This window comes from Cydia amplana, chromosome 7 (genome assembly GCF_948474715.1).
Source record: "Cydia amplana chromosome 7, ilCydAmpl1.1, whole genome shotgun sequence".
Classification (NCBI taxonomy): domain Eukaryota; kingdom Metazoa; phylum Arthropoda; class Insecta; order Lepidoptera; family Tortricidae; genus Cydia; species Cydia amplana.
Window position 1 is genome coordinate 16,168,922 of NC_086075.1, and position 24,218 is coordinate 16,193,139.

At 40.3% G+C, this 24,218-nt stretch overlaps 1 protein-coding gene across 1 annotated transcript; it reads right to left on the reverse strand.

Moving 5' to 3' along the window:
* Positions 1–755: 755 nt before the first annotated feature.
* On the reverse strand, positions 756–23,811 carry LOC134649656 (probable E3 ubiquitin-protein ligase HERC4). The gene is given in 20 exon segments (XM_063504495.1): positions 756–917; positions 1,336–1,444; positions 2,813–2,955; positions 4,015–4,206; positions 4,991–5,169; positions 6,861–7,038; positions 7,996–8,262; positions 8,651–8,827; positions 9,121–9,282; positions 9,859–9,993; positions 10,702–10,881; positions 11,872–12,096; positions 14,060–14,089; positions 18,256–18,435; positions 18,990–19,121; positions 19,772–19,880; positions 20,713–20,869; positions 21,480–21,716; positions 22,684–22,855; positions 23,529–23,811. Coding segments are annotated over 20 exon segments (3,183 nt in total). The 5' UTR covers positions 23,595–23,811; the 3' UTR covers positions 756–764.
* Positions 23,812–24,218: the final 407 nt, after the last annotated feature.

Consider the following 24,218-nt stretch of genomic DNA (forward strand, 5'->3'; position numbering starts at 1 on the left):
ATGCAATCAAATTTAGCGAACGCTTTAACGGTGACAGGCGGTTTGATGCAACCGACCCTAAAGCTTTGGATTCCTCCGAAAACGGTGCCGTCATATTACGGCCGCTATATAGCGTTGACTGACGTCACTAGAACGTTGTCTATGTAAACAAGATGGCGCGGTTTCCTAGACGGTGTTACGTTACGTTGATTGTCAACGTAACGTAAGATGACGGCCGTCATGACGGTGTCGATAGTTTCGTGAACGTTTTATTAGATAGCGGTGACGCCATTTTGAATAAATGACACGAGATTTGAATAAATGATTCCGTATTATGATTATTTTCCTCTTCTGATGATATTTCATCCTCCAAGTAAATTATAGATGATCAAGCAAATCTTGTCAGTAGGAAAAGGCGCGAAATTCAAATTTTCTATGGGACGTTATCCCATCGCGCCTACATTTTTCAAATTTGCCGCTTTGACCTTGGTGGATGACGTTGTGTTATGACGCCGTGGTACATTCCACATGTCGCCACCGTAAAGACGGCCGTCTTTTGCGGCCGCTATATGACGGCCGTCATATGACGGTACCGTTTTCGGAGGAATCCAAAGCTTAAGTCAAGTCAAGGCGTTAGAGTGCGCGTTCAGATATTGTGAACACCTTTGCCGCTCTGATATATCTGATGGTGAGCGTAAACGAATTCGCTCCGAGCGTTATTTCGCCATCTTCGGATTGTGATTTCACTTGATTTGACGATTAAATGATTATGATTTTAACCAACATCATACGAGGGAGAAGCCTTGCGTCTGCTGTATGGCCTGGATGAGGTGGTATTTGAGCCGCTCTTTGGTCTTGTACCGCGGCAGGTCGAGCAGGTTGAAGCAAGTGTGCGCGACGGGGAAGTACCTGTCATCGGCTACGGGCTGGATTCTGATCTGTAAAACAATTTACGATTTCAGTAGAATGGCTAACTCGATGATACAATAACATACAATTTTACCTTCAATATAAAAACCGGCCAAATTCGTGTAAGACAATGGAGGGTTCCGTACCTTCTTACGATACAAGCAAAATGACGTAACTTCGCGGCACTTAAGTCTGTTTATAAGATAACACTTTTTTTACTTTAAAGCTTTTCTTATAATTAGGGATCCGTGCCAAAGCCACATCACGTCTGACCTGGGGCCCGTTTCACAAAAGCTTGTAACTTGTAATACAATCGGATGTCACTTTTTGAAAGCTTTTGTTAGAAAGGGACTTCAACTTGTATTAGCAGTTACAAGCTTTTGAGAAACGGGCCCCTGACATTATTTAAATATACAGTACCTATATTATAATGTCTAGGACACTTACTTTGATATCTCTCATGCCTTGTATGGGGACCCGGTCGCTGCCAGTCAAGAATAGTAGGAACTTCTTCTTATCTTCCAAGGACAACTCATGGAACACTTCCCAAAACCATCTACCAAAAAAAAACATAAATAATAATACAAACTATCTATAAATAAACTTAAAATAAACGCCCTATAAATAAAACACGGCCTCCAATGCCAATGAGCAGTGTGCCTAGAAGGCTGGCCGCATTGCCACGTTGAGCAAAATATCCCCCCCCCCCCCCTCGCCCTCAGGTCCCTTGTGGCGTCTATAAGGCGAGCCGCTAAGTCCTTGTATATTAAAAAACATAAATTGGTAAAATGTGATCTTGTACATGTAGACACATAGCGAGGTATTTATGTGTGTCATAGACGGAAGTTACACATACCGATATTTTTTAAAATTGTATAATTATATTTCATAGATTCTGTATGACGCCAACGGAATGGAAGGAATAAAAAATTAAGGGAACACTTTTTGTCACCTATTAGGAAAGATCTCATGATTCTCCTATTAGGAAAGGACGTAGAAATAATATAAAAACAAAAACTCTAAACTTTAAAAAGTGGTGTGTACAACCTACAACTTTAATTAAAATGACCTGCGTCACCTGCGTGGGTGTGTGGTGAACAGTAGATGTACCATATGATCTTGGGCATGCAGCTCAGTCTGAGTCCCCCTTAATATGCCAGAGGAGCATGTGTGTAGGGGCATTATCACCCTTTGAACGCCACGCCTATCGTGCCCTGCGCGTCATCGTGAACCTTGTCGGAATGCACTAAGGTTGATATTGGGCTGTAGCTTAACACATTCAGTGCCGAAAACCCGACTATCGGTTATTTTATGATTTCGTTCCCAGGCCGGACGACCCGATAGTCGGGATCGTGGTACTACAGCTTTATATGACGAAATTTTTGTGACCTGGCGCGGATGTCTCGTTTGGCTGGATGGCAATGAATGTGTTAAGAGCCAACAGGAGTGGTCATTTCTCCATACAAACGTACTCGACTGTTTCCTCCGTGGGTTTTGAAGCTAGAGCAATGATTTTTTTAACACAGATTAATATTGTCAATATCTGTGTCGGACCGTTTTGCTTTTTTTGATATTTTTGTTTTTTAAGGCGCTGGAGCCCTTCTAAAATGGCCAAAATGGCGTAATTGACTATGCCGCAATGAGAGGCGTGCTATTCAAAACTGACATCAATTAGTCAAAAAAGCAAAACGGTCCGACACAGATAATGTCATAATTATTTAGATTTCCAAATTTGGTTAAGTTTTGGAGGAGGAAACAGTCGAGTACGAAACCTCGATTTTTGATATTTTTACGCAGGATTTTTCGCCTTGTCCTTATCGCACTAGTTTTAGGAGCCGCTTCCGTTAGCGAGACGGGTATATTTACCTAAAATATTTAAATCTTAGCTCCTGTTGGCTCTTAAACGCGCGTTCTGTAACCTCACCTGGTCTGCTGGTCGGTGTGCGTGTACCCGTTCTTGTACTCGCAGTTGGCCTCGAACTGTTCCCAGTCATACTCCTCGTTGCCGATTACCACGGACATGAGCTCGTGGGACCTGAACAGCTTTATTATCCTGCCGCCGCATACCTGAAGGAAATGTTTCACTTCATTTAGCACCACTTGCACCATCCCACTAACCCCGGGTTAACCGGTTAAACCGTTAACCCAGTGTCAAATTGTACTGGTAACCATGGTAACTCCAGGTTCAAGTGGTTAACCCCTGGTTAGTGAATGGTGCAAGTGGCCCTTAGTGTGGTATGTGTGTGGGAGAGAAATCACAGAACAGATTGTGAGCTTATGATATTATATGATAATTTATCCATTGCTCGCGAATGCGGATGTATTTTGGCTGAAACATTGTTATTTCTGAACGCAATTTAAATGCAACGGCCGAACCGCGGTAAGTTATACCTAACTAGTTAATGGCACGTAAAATGTAAAGTGACAGACGCCTGGTGCACATTCACAAAGGAAAAACCTGAAAACTCTGTTTGAATGCCTTGAACTGATTCTCGACGGACTTATTGAGTTGAAAGTCGACGTAAAGCACATACTCTGTCTTAAGCTTTGGTTTCCCCCGAAAGCGGTGCCGTCATATAGCGGCCGTAATATAGCGGTGAATAACGTCACTAGAACGGTGTCTATGTAAACAAGATGGCGCGGTTTCCTAGAGGGCGGTGATTGACACCGTAACGTCAAAAAGCGGTGCCGCCATTTGCATGACGGCCGTCATGACGGTGTCGTTGTAGTAGTTTCGTGAACGTTTGTGGCACCTTCTGTAACACGAGATTTGAATATATGATCTTCAGTACCGTAGTACTGAAGATCATATATTCAAATCTCGTGGTAAAAACCGTGGTAGAATAATGGTAATTATTTTACTCTTCTGATGATATTTCATTCTCCAAGTAAATTATTAAAGCTAAATAAAGGTCATCCATTTTCTCTCCTGGATACGTTTCGTTTGACCTTGGTGGCTGACGGTGTATTATGACGCCGTGGTACTTTCCACATGTCGTCACCGTAAAGACGGCCGTCTTTTTGCGGCCGCTATATGACGGCACCGCTTTCGGAGGAATCCAAAGCTTTATCCTTAAGTGTTGCTAACATTTTTTTCCCATTTTCTTCTATGTATGGTACACATACCTTCTGAAAGCCCTGATTGAACGCCTTGAACTGATTCTCGACGGACTTGTTGAGTAGGAAATCGACGTAAAGCTCCACGTATTCGGCTTTGTTCTCGTGAGTGACCGATATGTTTTCGCCGTTCTCTTTCAGTGGGTGAACTTGGATTTGGTCGAACACTACCGTGTTCACGGCGAAGCATAGGCTGAATACCTGTAAAAATTAGTTGGTAAGAAACAATATAAAATATACGCAGTCAATGACGAATTTAAAAGAGGTAGGGTATAGCTCGCTGTATGCCCCTAATTTAAGTTTTCAGTGACTTCTAATATATGTACATATTAAGGGCCGCATTACAAGCGTCCATAGGCTGCGGTGTTTGCTAACCACTATGCGGGTCGTGCGCGTAATGGACATCGTAGTGGAATAAAAAAATCCATGACAGATGGGAGTAATACTAAAGTTCTGGTTTCATAGGAAAGCGGTGCCGTCATATAGCGGCAATAATATAGCGGTGAATGACGTCACTATAGAAGGGTGTCTATGTAAACAAAATGGCGCGGTTTCCTAGAGGGCGGTGATTGACACCGTCAAAAAGCGGTACCGCCATTTGCATGACGGCCGTCTTGACGGTGTCGATAGTTTCGTGAACGTTTTATTTGATAGCGGTGAAGCCATTTGTACTAAAATCTCAAATGCACCTTCTGTGCCACGAGATTTGAATAAATAATATTCCGCACTATGATTATTTTCCTCTTCTGATGACAGTTCATCCTCCAAGTAATTTATTAAAGCTAAATCAAGGTCGTCCATTTTCTCTCCTGGATACGTTTCGTTTGACCTTGGTGGCTGACGGTGTGTTATGACGCCGTGGAACTTTCCACATGTCGTCACCGTAAAGACGGCCGTCTATTTGCGTCCGCTATATGACGGTACCGCTTTCCGAGGAAACCAAAGCTTAAGCAATAATAATAAAAAAGAAAGTTATAACACTTACATCTTCCACATCCTCATCAGGATATTCAAGTAGACTTTTGAGACTGTTGGCGAGCGTGGGATAGAGGTCGGAGAGGTCGTCCAACATGATGGACTCGCCAAGGATCTTCTTGTACAGCACCAGCGGGAACGGCACGTAGATTATTATCGAGTTGTAGATGGCCAGACCGTAGATAGCACCTGGAAGGGAGTTTATTACAATTTAGTAGTATAGTTCGTTTTTTTAGCATTAGAAAGAACGTGCAAGAAGGTAAGCGATCTTGACAAGTCTTTTAATTGAAAAACGCTTTTTAAAAATCAAAAACTATTACTTATGAATGCAGAAGAATATAAATGATCGTATTAGATTCATAATTGTTACATATTTGCCGTAACTTATTTTTAAAATGTGTTTTTCAATTAAAAGACACATCAAGATTGTTTACCTTATTTCTAATGCTAAAAAAAAAACAAACTATAGTAGTAGTAAACTCTTTATTGTACAAAAAGACATTAAAAATAACAAAAAATTAGTAAGAAGTACAAAGGCAAACTTATCCCTTTGAGGGATCTCTTCCAGTTAACCTTTGAGTAGATGAGAGGAGAGAGTGAAAAGAGGGTGAATTTATTATTAGACGACCGGTCTGGCCTAGTGGGTCTGCCTGTCAAGCCGATGGTCCTAGGTTCGAATCCCAGTAAGGGCATTTATTTGTATGATGAGCACAGATATTTGTTCCTGAGTCATGGTTGTTTTCTGGGAAGTGTTTGTATATTATATATATCGTTGTCTGAGTACCCACAACACAAGCCTTCTTGAACTTACCGTGGGGCTTAGTCAATTTGTGTAAAAAAATGTCCTATAATATGTATTTATTTTATCTCACAAGAAGGGTCAAAAAATGACTAAAATCTGAAACGTAATTACTTTCCAATAATAAGGGTCATCGATTTGACCTCGGGAATGCGTGGATATAATCCTTAGAGTTCCTAAAGGGTTCCTAAGATTAAAAATTGTATGTCATCTGCAATAATATGTTACTCCGAAGGCCACAAAAATATTTGACACGCTCTTATGGTTCTACAAATAAGATCATGTCAGATATTTCTGCGGCCTTCACTGTATAACATTTTTTTTTGATGATATTGGAGGCAAACGAGCAGACGGATCACCTAAATGGTTAGCGATTACCGCCGCCCATGGACACCCGCAACACCAGAGGAGTTGTAAGTGCGTTGCCGGCCTTTAAGATGGGAGTACGCTCTTTCCTTGAAGGTCTGAAGGTCGTATCGGTCGGGAAATACCGCAGGCGACAGTTCATTCCACAGTTTAGCTACTGCATATAATTGCAGGTGACTGTACACCATGATGATGGTAATATTTACCGCAATCAGGTAAGCTTCCGTAGCGCCGAGTTCGAACTTTACTTGAGCCGGTGAATTTATTTAAGTAGCGTTTTTCTTTTATTTCAATTCGCTGCAAATATTTACCTACGTTTAGCCAGGCGTGGCTCACTCCGCGATTTCGTCGCTTTGCTACAGGTAGCTAAAAGTAGGTACATCCGTTCCACACCAATTTTGGTGGCTAGCCATAAGCCGCGCGTGGCGCTGTCGCCACCTAGCGGCCATATCTGTGCTGATCGTAACAGACGCGTTTTGTTAGAGAGTGAGTCCTCTGTACCTATTAATAATAATATAATAAGAATAATTCAGCCTTTATACGTCCCACTGCTGGGCACAGGCCTCCTCTCACGCGCGAGAGGGCTCGGGCTATAGTCCCCACGCTAGCCCAATGCGGATTGGGGACTTCACATACACCTTTGATTTCTTCGCAGATGTATGCAGGTTTCCTGTACCTAGTACTATTATTTATTCTGTGGTTTAGCGCGTCTTACCTATCAAATAGTACATAACATCATCTTCAAAAGGGTTGTTGGAGAACCATATCATGTTGGTTTCCTCGGACTGTTTAAACATGCCGTAGACAGGGTCGAATATTTCTTTCAGTAGTAACAGAAAGAACTCCTTTTTAACGCCGCCTGCGTCTTCTGCTTCCTCGCCTACGAATTCTACCTAAAACCATAGAGAAATATAGTAAGACAAGAGTGCTCACTCCATACATCAGTTTTGGTACCAAAAAAGACCATTTATTTCAGTGTCTACATCTAGCATCGAGTAGTGGAACTATCAGTACTGCTATGTACCAGTACTGATAGTTCCGCTACTTGACAATAGATGTAGCAGTACTGATAGTTCCGTTACTCGATGCTAGATGTAGACACTGAAATTAATAGTCTTTTTGGTACCAAAACTGATGTATGGAGTGAGCAATCTATGTATTTTTTTCTCTATGCTAAAACATAACGCAAAACATGTAGTAAATGTAGTCTTATTTATTTTATACACTTGCCCCTTATTCCTAAAACTTAGGAAACTTATGTCACATTGTGACTCTTTCTGACGAATATAAATGTCAAAATTACGGATATGGACGAACGATTACCAACTGCTAGTCAGATTTGACGCTGTTTACGGTTAAAAAAAAATAGCAATCTACTTATTTTTTCTTACATTCCGGCGGCTGCTATTTAACTTGATGTCTCGTCTTAGTATTATGACATAGTAGAGATGCTTTGAGGGCTCAGCACGAATATGTGGGGCCCGTTTCTCAAAAGCTTGTAACTTGTAATACAAGTAGAAGTCCCTTTCTAACAGAAGCTGTCAAAAAGTGACATCCGCTTGTATTACAAGTTACAATAAGCTTTTGAGAAACGGGCCCCTGGGGCCGATTGCATAACAACTTGTAACTAATAATATTAGCGGAAGTCTCTTTTCCATTCCTTTGGTTAGAAAGAGACTTCGGCTAATATTATTAGTTACAAGTTGTTATGCAATCGGCCCCTTGCTGTGAATATTTTTATAATCATATATTATGGTTTTTAACATCCGTTGGATTGAGAAATCGGTCTCTATGGAACTCATAACCTGGATTCATAAATATTCTAGTGATTATAACCAAATTGCACTCACTTTTAGCGGTTTCTTTAACTGCGAACTGTCATGATTACTGATTTGCAGCATCGTATCTCTCACTATATGATTCCTCGATACCGTTAGATTTAGAAACTGGTCTCTCTGAAATTCGTAGCCGGGATCCATGAATATCCTGGTGAATATTTGTGTGGCAGCCCGCGTCACGGCCATCTGCATTTGAAGTTGCTGATCTATTTTTAGGAGGAGGGATTTGCATTGGACGTCGAAGAGGAACGCGTAGTTGCACATGTGAGGTGATGATGACTGGAAAAGTAAATATAGTATTAGTACCGCTTGTCCAGGTGTGCACGAAATAAAAATCATCTTCCTCGCTTTGTCCCGGCATTTTGCCACAGCTCATGGGAACCTGGGGTCCGCTTGGCAACTAATCCCAGGAATTGGCGCGGGCACTAGTTTTTACGAAAGCGACTGTCATCTGACCTTCAAACCCAGAGGGTAAACTAGGCCTTATTGGGATTAGTCCGGTTTCCTCACGATGTTTTCCTTCACCGAAAGGCGACTGAAAAAAAATATACGCCTCCACTGTCACTCGGTAGTTCCCAGTGATTTAACATTGATTGAGTGATTCGAACACTGAGACAGCTATAAAAAAAAGTTACAAAAAAAAAGGTAAAGCGGCAAGTATACTTACTTCCTGATCCGCCAACCAGTTAATATAGTCCGTAGCGATATCGACATAGTTTGATAGATCTTCAATGTAGAAGCATTCGGCTGGTATCTTTGGTTTCTTCGGGTTGGAGAAGTTGATTTTGTTGAGGGAAGACAACGTGTTTAAAATTTGAACTAGGCTGTGGCTGAAGTAAATTTTCTGAAATAAAAAAATAACAGGTTAAAATAAAAGGTGTTTTTTCAAAGTTTATCTTAATTGAATTTAAACTGTTGTGAGACATACTAAAATTGAATAATTTTACGGTTTAGACTCACTTGCATTAAGACACTCGCGCGACATGTTTCGGAGAACCTAAAATGGGAGAGAAAGGAGACCTAGGCTCTCTGAAACATGTCACGCGAGTGACTTAAAAAAAGTGTAAGTAAAATTATTCAATTTTAGCTTAATTCTACAAGGTGTTTATGGATAAATAGGCTAACCCAAAAACGTACCTTATTCGCTCTAACATTAGGTTGCATCAGCTCATAAACGATGACACTCTTGAAGATGTCGACGAGCATCTCGAAGTAATCGTTACTTTCCTGTTCCCACCATAGATTGACGATGCGTTGCGGGTATATGGACAGCTTGTTGAACGCTTCCGCAAACGGGCCCTATCGATATACAATATATATGGCGCTATTAATTTACAATAGTGGTGTTTTTCATCGTTATTGATCAATGCGTGATTCTTACAAACAGATAAAATTTCATAAAGGCATTGTAAGTTATATGAATAAGGAGATAAGACAATTTTACCTAAAAACTGAGCGACGGCGATACTAAAGTAAAGTAACTCTTTGCTATCAATTCAAAATAATACTAGGAGATGATAATATAAGACATCAATAGGGAACAGAATTGACATTAAAGTATGTATATAGTTTAATATATAGAAAATAAGAAAATAATTGTTTAACTGACTGTTCGAGTAATAAAGTCCTGAGAATAAATATATAACTTAAGCCGAGAAATACATTTCATACTTGTTCATTAGCACCTGTAACTTCAAATACCTCGTCAGATTCCTAAATACATAGACTAAAAGCTAGCCCCAGAAAATGGTATATGATAATGACAGCAACGAAACTATTCCAGTTAGTTTGCTATCCTTAGATCTTTACTACCAGATCATCGCTAGATGTCAGAATTACAGGCTAGCAAACCTGTTCAGTTGTATTCTACAGTACCTGTAGCTCTGTATGCCGCCTAGGGTTCCTCATCTCGTGGTAGAGCGGTAGAATCATGAATAGTCTAAGAGCCTCCGCGTCAGGAGGGGACACTTTGATTTTCTTAATCACGTTCTCGGTCAAGTGACTGAATATCTGCAATATCGCTACAAAATTACAAACAACGTACCGCGTGTGATCTCGAAATATATTCTATACTTATAGAAATTATATTGAAGTTGTGAGAATAGTAATTATAGTGTAAGACTGTAAGTAAGACCCTCGCTTCCCACAAAGGCGATATAGCGTTAGCAAAAATAATTCAAACACGATTCAATTTTTCTAAACGTTTTTTTTTTCACAATTATACTTATGCGCTAAGTGAATCCATACATACAGGTTGATGTTCCAAAGTTGGATTTAACAAATTGACATAATTACTGTCAGAAAAGATGTGCCCCGCCGAGTTTGTTGCTGGTCCCATATTGGGATACCCTCCTCCAATTGAGGGGGGATTTAAATCTTCTCGGGGCAGCGGTGTAGGGTTGGAGCCGGTTAGCTTTATTTGACGTTCTGAAGCGCATTGTAATTATGCCTACTTGAATAAACTATCTTTTAATCTTTTATCTTTTTAAAAAGTTTTTACTTTACACAATACTAATATGATATGACGACATACGCAACAATTGATTATTTGTAAAGTTCATTTTATTCACGCCAGCTTTTTGAGTCTATCTGTATGTAGGTATAATTTGGCGTTATAATACTTAAAACTTGCTACACTATCGCATTGGGCAACTGTCATGATAGCTGTACTGTTATTATAAAAAAAAAAAAACAAACAGAAAAAAAAAAGAAACTTACTAGCTCTTTTATACAAGTGTTCTCAATCCTGCTTATAAGCGTGAAGGCTTCCTCCGCTTTCTTAAGATCTACTCCGTGGACCTTCTTATTGCAGCCAAAGTGGTCATTATCAGATAACAGGAAAGAGCCGTTGATACAGGCCGCTGAGCCGAATACAGTTTCTAAATACGCCATCAGATCCTAGAAGAAAACATACGATTACATGTGGGTACGGAATTTAAAAAATATATATCGTTAGAGTCCGACTAAGCTAACGCTGCACTGATCTTGACAGAACAAATTGAGGAAGAGTCTTAATAAAAGATAAGACTTCCTGTCATTACATACTAATTTTCGTGCCAGGTAATTATTTTTATAATCATGGATACTGCAACTATTCGAAGCTGCAAGGCTAGACCGAGAACTGTAGTAGGTGGCAATCACGATATATCTGGATTTTTTCTATACCACATCCGTGGCAAACAAACATAGGGCCCGCCTGATGGTAAGGCAGTTTCCGTTGCCTGTGGACGCCTGCGCGCTGCTGACCTTTTAAAAACCTGTACACTCCTTTTTTGAAGAACCCCATACTGTAGGTGTAGACCCTCAGGAAAACCTCGGGCGGGAGCTCGTACACAGCCGGGGGCGTCCACGGGAGGAAATTCTTCTTAAACCGCACAGTACGCGACCATTTAGGGCGCGAGGCTGTTTTTTTGTAATGTGTGTGTGTAGCAATCAATTCCCATTCATCTCTAATCAAACGTTTAGCTTTAATTTAGCTTCCAAGTCATCATCTTCCTCGCGTTGTCCCGGCATTTTGCCACGGCTCATGGGAGCCTGGGGTCCGCTTGGCAACTAATCCCAGTAATTGGCGTGGGCACTAGTTTTACGAAAGCGACTGCCATCTGACCTTCCAACCCAGAGAGTAAACTAGGTCCGTATTGGGATTAGTCCGGTTTCCTCACGATGTTTTCCTTCACCGAAAAGCGACTGGTAAATATCAAATGATATTTCGTACATAAGTTCCGAAAAACTCATTGGTACGAGCCGGGGTTCGAACCCGCGACCTCCGGATTGCAAGTCGCACGCTCTTACCGCTAGGCGACCAGCGCTTTAGCTTCCAAGTATTGGCCCACAAATATTAAGTATAACTAACACACGAAAACCTTTAAAAAAAATCAATAAACTTACTTGATTAACCACATCTTCGTCCTTAAACATCTCACAAGCGGCCAGCTTCGGCAGATTCAACGTCAGCACCTGCTTATTGTGGTCCGGGACCCTAAAGTCCGTGCCTAGCGACTTGTCGCCGTTCACAACTAGGAAGCTGTGGTCACCGCCGGCATACACTTTCATTGGACCTCTGAACAGGTCTGGTGAGAACTGAAATAGAGGATTAGGTTTTTATAAAAGGATCTAAGTCCGGTTAACCATTTCCGTTTTATAAGGCAGCAAATTAAAAATAATAATACACGAATGACCCTTTAGGAGGTTCGAGCGATTTTTTTTTAATTTGGTACCTGATTCTAAAATGGTTGCCCAGACTATAATTAAGGGCACGATGCTTGTATAAAGACATAAATAAGTAAATAATTTAATTAATACTTAATAGACGTGCTAAGTCAAATAAGGAACAGTCCGGAGCACAATGCGCCCAGGATACTAAGCTAAGCTTGAAAAAACGTCACGAAAAAGACCCAAACATGGCATGTAGTGAGTGACGTAATATAATTAATTATACATATAGCTGGTCAAGCAAATCATGTCAGTAAAAAAGGCGCGAAATTCAGATTTTCTATGGGACGATATCCCTTCGCGCCTACTATTTGCCGCCTTTTTCTACTGACAAGATCTGCTTGACCAAGTATACATATATTTATTTATCTAAGTTAAACACCGTATCCTTGTAGGTTATTGACAATTATGTAACACACAATTTAATCTATGTCATGGAGCTCTAGTGTCATCTAGTTAGTAAAACTGTTTAGGTGAAAGTTGCTTCTATTTACCAATATAAAACTTCAATAAGATCCGTTTGTCTCTTTATCCAAGCACATCTATTAAATCAGTTTTTTTGTAAAGACTACAAGTGCAGTTACAATGAAAATGAATGTTACAATTAATGATTGCATGAGCAGCTACTTGACTAAAGTCCCTGTTCACATATGCATGGGCAATGCGTTCGGAGCCACCAACCTGTGAATACAAATTGTGGTCAGGTTTTTTAAAACAAAATCATGGTCTTAATTATTTGATAAATTTAAGTATTGTATACTTTTTACACAGTGCACAACATTGTCTATCATATGTGAATCTACTACAGTAGCTAAAACTATTTTGTGATCGATATGATAATGAATTATATAATGACCAACATAAAGTACGAATATATGGCGCCACAAAATCATCTGAGCCAAAATTGAGGGGTAAAATATCGTCGCTTAGCTATACTTACTCAACCTCATATCTGCAACAATCATTTGATGGAAATGTCGCTTTTCTTCATTCGGAATACGGGTGTTTTTGTCATCAAATGAGTGTTGCAGATACGAGGTTGAGTAAGTATAGAGGCGAAATATAGAAGTTTTTTTTTTTTTTTGAAATAACAGTGAATGGGAAAAAAATATATATATCCCCACATGACCTCATGAGGGGTATGAAAGATACCTAGTTTATTTTGCTCGGGGCAAGAAAACAGAACTAGAAACAGAATGAGGATTCCCTACAAATGGATTTGCTTCAATGTTTCTTTTACCCCCGTCTGACCTTATTTGGAAATCATTCTTTGTAGATCTCCGTCAAAAATATGCCAGCGTTTTTTTGTTCGAATATTGGTTGTTTTGCAAAAAAAATGCACTATGTATAATTGAGGTTAACGCCATCTAGCGTTAGCGTTAATTACTTGAAACCCCTAAGCACATCACTGTTAGTACTCGAGTTATATTAATACCAGTTAGAGCGAAACTCACTAGATGGCATTTAAATCAATAAAGAATAACTCAATGACATTACATGTAACAGTTTTTCATGTAATGTCATTGAGTTTTTCTTTATCTAAATCTTACGGTCACGTGATCGTCTTACGCTGTCTCGAGTTTAAAAAATTTCCCCACCTCAAAAAGTGCACAGCGCCGCTAAAGAAGTTTTCACTTCAAAAAAGTTAGTACTATGATTTCTTTAATTTTGAATGATATGACGACGTGGGGTGCAAGACTTGTTTAACTTTAAATTGAGCAGACCGTTGCGCTACCGCTTGCAGTTGAAATCGGAATAACACATTAAAGTACACTCAGATAATTTTGTGATAGCTGTATTTTTGAGTTTGAAAAAAGGACTCAACAGTCTGAATGGAGGTCGCTGCGCGGTGAGATAATACTACGGCACTTTCCAACTTCTGTTTCTTCTTCGGCTAAAGAAATTTTATATAATAAATACATTTTGAAAAATCTAGCTTAGGATGGTATTCCACCTGTCCAGCTTCTTGGTCCAATGTGCATTGCATCTCACTAAGCAAAATGTGAGACGCAAACACGTTGGACAAAGAAATTGGACAGGTGGAATAGCACCCTTAAAGACATTTACACGCTACGCTACATATTCGTATAAACACATTTGGCCAACGAATTCGAACTATAAATGTAATTTTGCTGCAAAACTGTATTGCTAAAAAAACTATGTGTAATTTTATTTAATGTTAGAGCAGAGGATATATATTGTTAGAGAAGTAACTTGGTATCAATTTAACAAAGGATCATCAAATCCAAGGATATAAGACGTTACAGCGCGATTTAATAAATTTAAATCGACTTTCGGAGGCCAAACTCTTAAAGAAGCACGACTTATTTCTAACGAATTATGCTACGAATGAAATAGAAACTCATCAAATCATAATTTAAATTAATAATCGTGTTTTTAGTGTAGCAATTGATTATTCAACTACAGTTTTTGGGGTATAAGAGTAGGGTCTAGGGGCAAGCGGTAAAGTGGCGGACGCTCAGGGCTATAACCGCGAAAATCGAAGTTCGCACATTGCGGGCATCTGTCTCTGTCTCTCTAATTACACCTTCATTGGAGTAAAAGAGAAAGATCCCCGCAATTTGCGAATTTCGGTTTTCGCGGTACCCCTCAGGCCACTCGCTTACATTTTCATTTGTTTGATATGGACGCCGCACGCTCAGGTTGTACACTAAGGATTCCTATGTACTTGTCTACGTTTGTAATAAGTACAAATTTACCTTACTTCTGACTCGACTGTTATTCTGTGTCAAAAATATATAGTTAAATTAATCTCTTATCTTTTGTAACAAAGATGGTTAGTGAGAAATGTTTATGGTTGACTACAGTAGTTAAGGGCTTGAATGATTTATATTATGTTGAGTAGCTTTAAATTGAGTACCAAGCAAAGCAACCACCTAAGAGAAAACCACCGTGTACCTATCTCGCCAACCATCTGAGTTAAGTGGTAGAACTAGAACTAAAAATATTGAATGGAGTTAATGTGACCGGATATAGAAAGTAAAAAGTTCATTTTTTAAAACCAAACACTACCATTTTCAGAGACAGATCATTTTAGCGTTAATAAAGTTTACAAAGCGAGCAAAAGGTCAATGAACTAACAGTAACACTCAACTGACCATCGATAGACCTTATCTCGTCGTAGTAAAATCTACCACTGATCAATTCACAAATTCCTGGTCACTATACCAGGTAGCCTCGGGCGAGGATGCGCTCCCCGACGCGGCATAGTAAGTTCCGCTGCCCACATGCGATCTGAGTCACTACCCATGAGTTCCTAGTCCATCGGTAGACCTTATTTCCTCGTAGTAAGGTCGACAAATGATAAATTTTTAGCATTCTTTATTAAGTTACCGGTGAATCACCAGGCGTGAAGGGCACAGACGTGGGTAGTAGAGCGAGAAACATGTTAGGGCACCCGAGCTGACCGCGAGCACCGTAGCCACAGGCGAGGATGCGTTCCCCGACGCGGCATAGTAAGTTCCGCCGCCCACATGCGATCTGAGTCACTGCCCATGAGTTCCTAGTCCATCGGTAGACCTTATTTCATCGTAGTAAGGTCGACCAATGATAAATTTTTAGCATTCTTTATTAAGTTACCGGTGAATCACCAGGCGTGAAGGGCACGGGTGTGGGTAGTAGAGCGAGAGACATGTTAGGGCAGCCGAGCTGACCGCGAGCGCCGTAGCCACAGGCGAGGATGCGCTCCCCGACGCGGCATAGTAAGTGTCGCCGCCCACATGCGATCTGAGTCACTGTCCATGAGTTCCTAGTCCATCAGTAGACCTTATTTCATCGTAGTAAGGTCGACCAATGATCAATTTTTAGCATTCTTTATTAAGTTACCGGTGAATCACCAGGCGTGAAGGGCACGGGCGTGGGTAGTAGAGCGAGAGACATGTTAGGGCAGCCGAGCTGACCGCGAGCACCGTAGCCACAGGCGAGGATGCGTTCCCCGACGCGGCATAGTAAGTGTCGCCGCCCACATGCGATCTGAGTCACTGTCCATGAGTTCCTAGTCCATCAGTAGACCTTATTTCATCGTAGTAAGGTCGACCAATGATCAATTTTTAGCATTCTTTATTAAGTTACCGGTGAATCACCAGGCGTGAAGGGCACGGGCGTGGGTAGTAGAGCGAGAGACATGTTAGGGCAGCCAAGCTGACCGCGAGCACCGTAGCCACAGGCGAGGATGCGCTCCCTGACGCGGCATAGTAAGTGTCGCCGCCCACATGCGATCTGAGTCACTGTCCATGAGTTCCTAGTCCATCAGTAGACCTTATTTCATCGTAGTAAGGTCGACCAATGATCAATTTTTAGCATTCTTTATTAAGTTACCGGTGAATCACCAGGCGTGAAGGGCACGGGCGTGGGTAGTAGAGCGAGAGACATGTTAGGGCAGCCGAGCTGACCGCGAGCACCGTAGCCACAGGCGAGGATGCGTTCCCCGACGCGGCATAGTAAGTGTCGCCGCCCACATGCGATCTGAGTCACTGTCCATGAGTTCCTAGTCCATCAGTAGACCTTATTTCATCGTAGTAAGGTCGACCAATGATCAATTTTTAGCATTCTTTATTAAGTTACCGGTGAATCACCAGGCGTGAAGGGCACGGGTGTGGGTAGTAGAGCGAGAGACATGTTAGGGCAGCCGAGTTGACCGCGGGCACCGTAGCCACAGGCGAGGATGCGTTCCCCGACGCGGCATAGTAAGTGCCGCTGCCCACACGCGATCTGAGTCACTGTCCACGAGTTCCTAGTCCATCGGTAGACCTTATCTCATCGCAGTAAGGTCGACCAATGATCAATTTTTAGCATTCTTTATTAAGTTACCGGTGAATCACCAGGCGTGAAGGGCACGGGTGTGGGTAGTAGAGCGAGAGACATGTTAGGGCAGCCGAGCTGACCGCGAGCACCGTAGCCACAGGCGAGGATGCGTTCCCCGACGCGGCATAGTAAGTGCCGCTGCCCACACGCGATCTGAGTCACTGTCCACGAGTTCCTAGTCCATCGGTAGACCTTATTTCATCGCAGTAAGGTCGACCAATGATCAATTTTTAGCATTCTTCATTAAGTTACCGGTGAATCACCAGGCGTGAAGGGCACGGGCGTGGGTAGTAGAGCGAGAGACATGTAAGGGCAGCCGAGCTGACCGCGAGCACCGTAGCCACAGGCGAGGATGCGCTCCCCGACGCGGCATAGTAAGTGCCGCCGCCCACATGCGATCTGAGTCACTGTCCACGAGTTCCTAGTCCATCGGTAGACCTTATTTCATCGCAGTAAGGTCGACCAATGATCAATTTTTAGCATTCTTTATTAAGTTACCGGTGAATCACCAGGCGTGAAGGGCACGGGTGTGGGTAGTAGAGCGAGAGACATGTTAGGGCAGCCGAGCTGACCGCGAGCACCGTAGCCACAGGCGAGGATGCGCTCCCCGACGCGGCATAGTAAGTGTCGCCGCCCACATGCGATCTGAGTCACTGCCCATGAGTTCCTAGTCCATCGGTAGACCTTATTTCATCGTAGTAAGGTCGACCAATGATCAATTTTTAGCATTCTTTATTAAGTTACCGGTGAATCACCAGGCGTGAAGGGCACGGGTGTGGGTAGTAGAGCGAGAGACATGTTAGGGCACCCGAGCTGACCGCGAGCGCCGTAGCCACAGGCGAGGATGCGCTCCCCGACGCGGCATAGTAAGTGCCGCTGCCCACAAGCGATCTGAGTCACTGTCCACGAGTTCCTAGTCCATCGGTAGACCTTATCTCATCGCAGTAAGGTCGACAAATGATAAATTTTTAGCATTCTTTATTAAGTTACCGGTGAATCACCAGGCGTGAAGGGCACGGGCGTGGGTAGTAGAGCGAGAGACATGTTAGGGCAGCCGAGCTGACCGCGAGCACCGTAGCCACAGGCGAGGATGCGTTACCCGACGCGGCATAGTAAGTGCCGCTGCCCACATGCGATCTGAGTCACTACCCATGAGTTCCTAGTCCATCGGTAGACCTTATCTCATCGCAGTAAGGTCGACAAATGATAAATTTTTAGCATTCTTTATTAAGTTACCGGTGAATCACCAGGCGTGAAGGGCACGGGTGTGGGTAGTAGAGCGAGAGACATGTTAGGGCAGCCGAGCTGACCGCGAGCGCCGTAGCCACAGGCGAGGATGCGTTCCCCGACGCGGCATAGTAAGTGCCGCCGCCCACATGCGATCTGAGTCACCGTGCTGCCCATGAGTTCCATGACCTGGTGAAAATGTGTTGAGTCATGGATACACAAAAAATACTACTAAGTTATTACTGTTAACCTACTAGGGCCCTTCATTAAAAAAAACATGTCAGTTTAATAAAACAAGTGAGTCTAAACCGTAAAATTATTCAAACATGGCAGTTTAATAAGGAATGTAAATATGGCTGAATTTCTTTTACTTATTTTGAAAAAATCGTACGATAATGATTTCAAATTAAGTACATGGTTCAGAAATAACTAAGACGAACTCTATTACCGTTACGTAAATGGGGTGTCTTAAAAATGTTATTTAGAAAACAACCACTATCGATATTTAAATACGAAATTTTAAGATGAGGAAGGATTTATATGTATATCTACATGGTATATTAAATTGTCAAGCTGGATTAATTATTAAGAAAAATGTACAAATGACGAACTTAATGCCAAAAGGCATTCTCTGCCAGTCAACCATTGGGTCAAACCGAGACATAAATGATGTTTTAGCTTAGAAATCATAAAACGAAAATACAAAATAGTCTTCAAGTAATTCTGTAGTTCAAAAACCTTACCTTTCTAGGCACTAGTTCGTTTTTAGTAGCTCCATGCCCCGTTTGCCCGTATTCTCCAGTGCCACATGTAAACACGCCGCCTTCTAATGTTAGGAACACAGTGAAATCTTCCCCGCACGCTATGTGGCATACCTAAAATGTATAAGAATAAGTTTATTAAACAAAAAGTATCTAGACTGATATGCGGAATTGGGTACTTTCCTCTACTTAAAATAAATTATTTCACACCGTGCACGAAATAAAGCACCAGATAATTATTAGAAAAACATAGATAGCAGTTATTTTTAAACACAATTTCTATTTAATAAATCGGATGGAAGTATAAAAAGTAGGTGAGTTGACTGTGACGTCACTACACACGTTTTCATATAAATGCCATATTATAATAGCAAATCGTTTTGACAGTTCTAAAAAAGAAGCTGATTTGACTAGTAGGAAAGTAGCCAATTCAGAAGTTTTTTTTTTTAAATTTCCCTTTTTTTGCCTGTACCTAAAACTCTGCAAACCAATTTGGTCAGTAAATAATAACAAAAAAACTATACTCATCCTTTTCTTTTGGGTGCTAGTACTAGTGTAAGACAAAGATAGTATGATTATCTCTGTCTATGGTTGAAATGAGACAGTCCTTTGACAAACTATATCTCTCTTTCAACTTTCGTAATACATACTAAACAATATGACTTGCCAAGCTAATTTTAAAGTTTAATTTTAAATGTGAAAAGTCTCGGTTTTGTTACTATAGTTAATTTAATAGTTAGGTAAATGATCTGTGCGGTGCGTACTTTAGAATTCCGTAATAATTTCAAGTGTGTCGGGTAACATCTGTTGTCTCTGTCCTGTAGACCTAGTTGGCCGTGTGAGTTCTTCCCCCATCCGTACACTGCTCCCGATCTAAAATATTACATTTTAGGTTAGAAAAAATTAAGAAAAATAAATTTATTGATTGCAGGATAGTATTAGCTGGTCAAGCAGATCTTGTCAGTAGAAAAAGGCGGCTTATTTGAAAAATGTAAAAATAAAATAAAAATATAAATAAATAAATCATTTATTCAGATGAAATAAACCCTAATATAGGTACATATTTTTCTCTTCTGCCAAACTGCAGGACAGTTTGTTGGCAGAAGGGATATCGTCCCATAGAACATGTGTTATCGCGCCTTTTTTTACTGACAAGATTTGCTTGACCAGCTTTATAGATAGTCTCAAATTGTCTTTGAAAGCTGATATAGGTGACGCAGTGCTGCGGTAGATTTTATATAATAAAATAAATAACTAACTCTAGCCATAACTAAAAGTTATGAGTTTTATTCCCACAAAAAAGTTATTTCCACAACTTCAAGTCAATTTTTTGTCTGTTTAACAATAAATTACTGTTGACAAAACCGCAAACAGGACATGGCCCCGTGAAACAGCCGCAAAATAGATAATTTCGTTATAATACGCAACACATTACATATTATGCAGTCGATGTCAAAAATTAACAATGTTAAATTTTGATACAGGCTAATGCCGTTTTTCATAAACGCGCTACACATTTCAACTAGTTATTTATCGTTTTTCTTAATCCGTCATTTTGACTTATGTATTTGTAAGAAAGGGATAAAAGATAAATTAACTAATTGAGGTTTATAAAATTTGACGAATAAGGATACGAGAAACCCTGTGTGGTGAACACGAGTTGTCGTCTTATAATTGGGGTTATATACGACTTTTGAATACTCACTTAGTCAACGCGAAAGTGTGATTGGTACCACAAGCAATCAAGGCGATGGGTACGCCTTGCAACGACGCGATGTGTTGAGGCGTTAGCTCTTTATTCGTCATAGTTCCTAGGCCACATTGGCCGTATGTGTTAGCACCCCACGCGTATATGTCACCATCTAAAATTTTAAACTGAAGCTTAATTGTGAACATTTTAATGTTGTTAGATGGTGGATCAACTATTTTTTGTTGTTATTCTGTCCGGTCAGCCAAGAGACAATAGTAGCATAGTTTTTTAGAAGACATTGTACACCACCTTTTTCTAACACGCTTGGTCCACAACCCTCAATGGAAACGGTTTATAAGTATCACCAAAAAGCGTGTTTGGTGAATTTAAATGCATAAAAATCAGGGTTTAAAGAGTGACCCAGGAGAACGTAACCATGGCAACGAGTGACAAGAAAAAGTTGATTCACAGACATGAAAGGGCGATTTTATTATGTATAGGTACAATTATCATTATCCCGCTGGAGTGGAGCGCGTCTTACTAGACAAAAGGGAACTTGGAGCTATTTACCTCCCATGTTTGAGGCCTAAGTAGCCCCACAATTGCGTGTAGTCACAAGAGACAAGAGAGCAAAAATTTTCATAGGAAACAAAAGCAACTTTCATTTTGAAAATTTGTGGTAATTTCGCAATTCCGACGGCATCGGCACTTAATTCCCTAAACTTGCTTGTTAGTGAATTGTTTATGTTAAAATATTTTTAACTGTCAATTTTCATACTTACTATTTGTCAAAGCTAAAGAATGATACGATCCGCACGCAATCTGTATAACATTCTTCGTAGCCAAAGACTTCACTATCTTAGGTTTGTCCTGGGCATGTGAGCCTAGGTTACTGCCGAGCTGTCCTAATATGTCCGAGCCCCAGCTGAAGGGCTGTCCCCATTCGTCCAGGGCCATCGAGTGCTGCATGCCACATGATATTGCTGATATTGTGCAGCCCTTGAATGTTTCTACTAGAGCTGGAAATAAAAAGAACAATGTGTGATTGTAATATATGACAGACCACCAGGCGCATAATACTTTATAAGGGAAATATTTCATGAAGTCTTGGCAAAATTTCAGTTGCAAATTGAGTAGACTTAAAATATTTTTACTGTATTCATGTTTTGGTGGCTCAACGGCCTCAATGCAACACTGGAGTGGTAGCTGAAGTTCACGAGGATTCATCATACATTTCCATCCACAATTTTAGGTGTCAACTTCAGTTGCTTGCATTCACACCATGGTTTAAATTAATTCTCACTCTTTTTTATGATTATTTGCAGTTCTTGCTTTATAGGCACCAAGATGGTTGGTGAGAAGTAATTAATTGATTGATTTCAGTGGTCGAAGTAGGTAGCTGATGTGTATTATGCTTTTTTGTACCAAATTTTGTCCTAAAGTAAGCTGCCATCTACTAGAGAATCACCATTAAGTAACATTGAATGCATTAGGTTATTGTTTTACTTTTATAAATGCATTGTCTCCCTGAACATATGTATTTATTAAAATAATGTGAGATGTCTTACACAGAAGCTTGTACTATGGGTGCTATAGTTCGTTTTTTTTAGCATTAGAAAGAACTTGAAAGAAGGTAAGCGATTTTGACATGTCTTTTAATTGAAAAACACTTTTTAAAAATCAATAACTATTACTTATGAAAGCAGAAGACTATAAAAGATCGTATTAGATTCATAATTGTTACATATCTACCGTTATTTTTAAAATGTGTTTTTCAATTAAAAGACACATCAAGACATTTCTAATGCTAAAAACAATGAAGTATAGGCGACGATATATATACTTAAATAGATAAATACATACATAGATAACACCTGCGACTCAGGAACAAATATTCGTGTTCATCACGCAAATAAATGCCCTTACTGGGATTCGAACCCAGGACCATCGGCTTCACAGGCAATAAAGTCGTTATTTAAAACCCACCAGGAGAGGTTCCATCAAGAGTGCTAGTATGCCTGCCAAGTTGACCAACATCATTATTTCCACACGAATATAAATGGCCATTGCTGGTGAGGTAAAGGGCATGAAATTCACCCGCCGTCACAGTCTGCACGTGGTTACTTTCTGACCATTTTGAGAAAGTTGGTTTTAATACCTGAAAACATATGGTGTAATCAAAAAAAAACTTAGGTGAACATAATTGTAGAAGTGCAATTTTGGATGACTCACTTTCGCCTTGTTTTCAAATGCGGGATACTAAAATAAGAATTTGAGTGCCCCAATTTTTAGTGAAAAATTGGCACAAAAATAGGATTGTTTTCAAAAATCGGCCATCATTATCATTTGTGAGCAATATAAAAACACAGCAATATCAAAAAAAAGTATTGCTAATAGTAAGTAGGTCAGGTCACACTATTTCTAAATGTTTATGAATCACAATATATATATCTCATAATATCTGTTCGCCATGATTCAAGGAATAAATCCGCACTGGGCGGGAAGAAGTTGATAAGTCGAGATATTTTATTGAAGAAATTTGAACTTAAAATTAAATTGCATAAGGTTCAAATTTCTTCCATTTTTTTCCCGCGAGGTATCAACTTTTTCCCGCCCAGTACGGAAATATTCAGTAAAGACAATGATAGATCTATAATGATATCTGGATCTATTCCATAAGATCTTCTAAAAATTGCAATTGGAAAAACAACTGTAGTAGAGGTTAACAATACTTCTAAAAAAGTTCATTGTATTGTAATTCAATAGGTGACCAGTTAAAGGTTACATCAGGAGTTTGTAGTGCAGTAAATATTATTCATTATATCACTTACCAAATCTGTGTTTTCAGATGTTTCTATACACAATTCGTGGTGCGTGGAATTGCCCCAACAAAACATTTCGTGTAAATATACTCTTCAACTACTTCCAGAAACTAAAATATAACCTCTACCAAAACTCTATCGATAATAGTCAGTCAATTGAGAAATGAGGTAGATATGGTATCCTTTAGTTAATTTAATGCTCAGATATAATTTTGCTTACGGCGTTCTTTACGAAAATATAACATTATTTACTTTAAATCGAGAAAACTCGTCATTATCACCGCATAATGAAATTGACAATGACATGACTGACATGACATGACATGACCAGTGTTGCCAACTCGGAATTTGAAAAAATGCCACACGTATATCTAGTTTAGGCCAGAAATATGCTAAGTAATTTTGAAATGTGCTAAAAAAAATGCTAAACATTATATGTAAATAAAAAAAACCGGCCAAGTGCGAGTCGGACTCGCGCACGGAGGGTTCCGCACCATCAACAAAAAATAGAGCAAAACAAGCAAAAAAAAAAAGCGGCCAAGTGCGAGTCGGACTCGCCCATGAAGGGTTCCGTATTTAGGCGATTTATGACGTATAAAAAAAAACTACTTACTAGATCTCGTTCAAACCAATTTTCGGTGGAAGTTTACATGGTAATGTACATCATATATTTTTTTTAGTTTTATCATTCTCTTATTT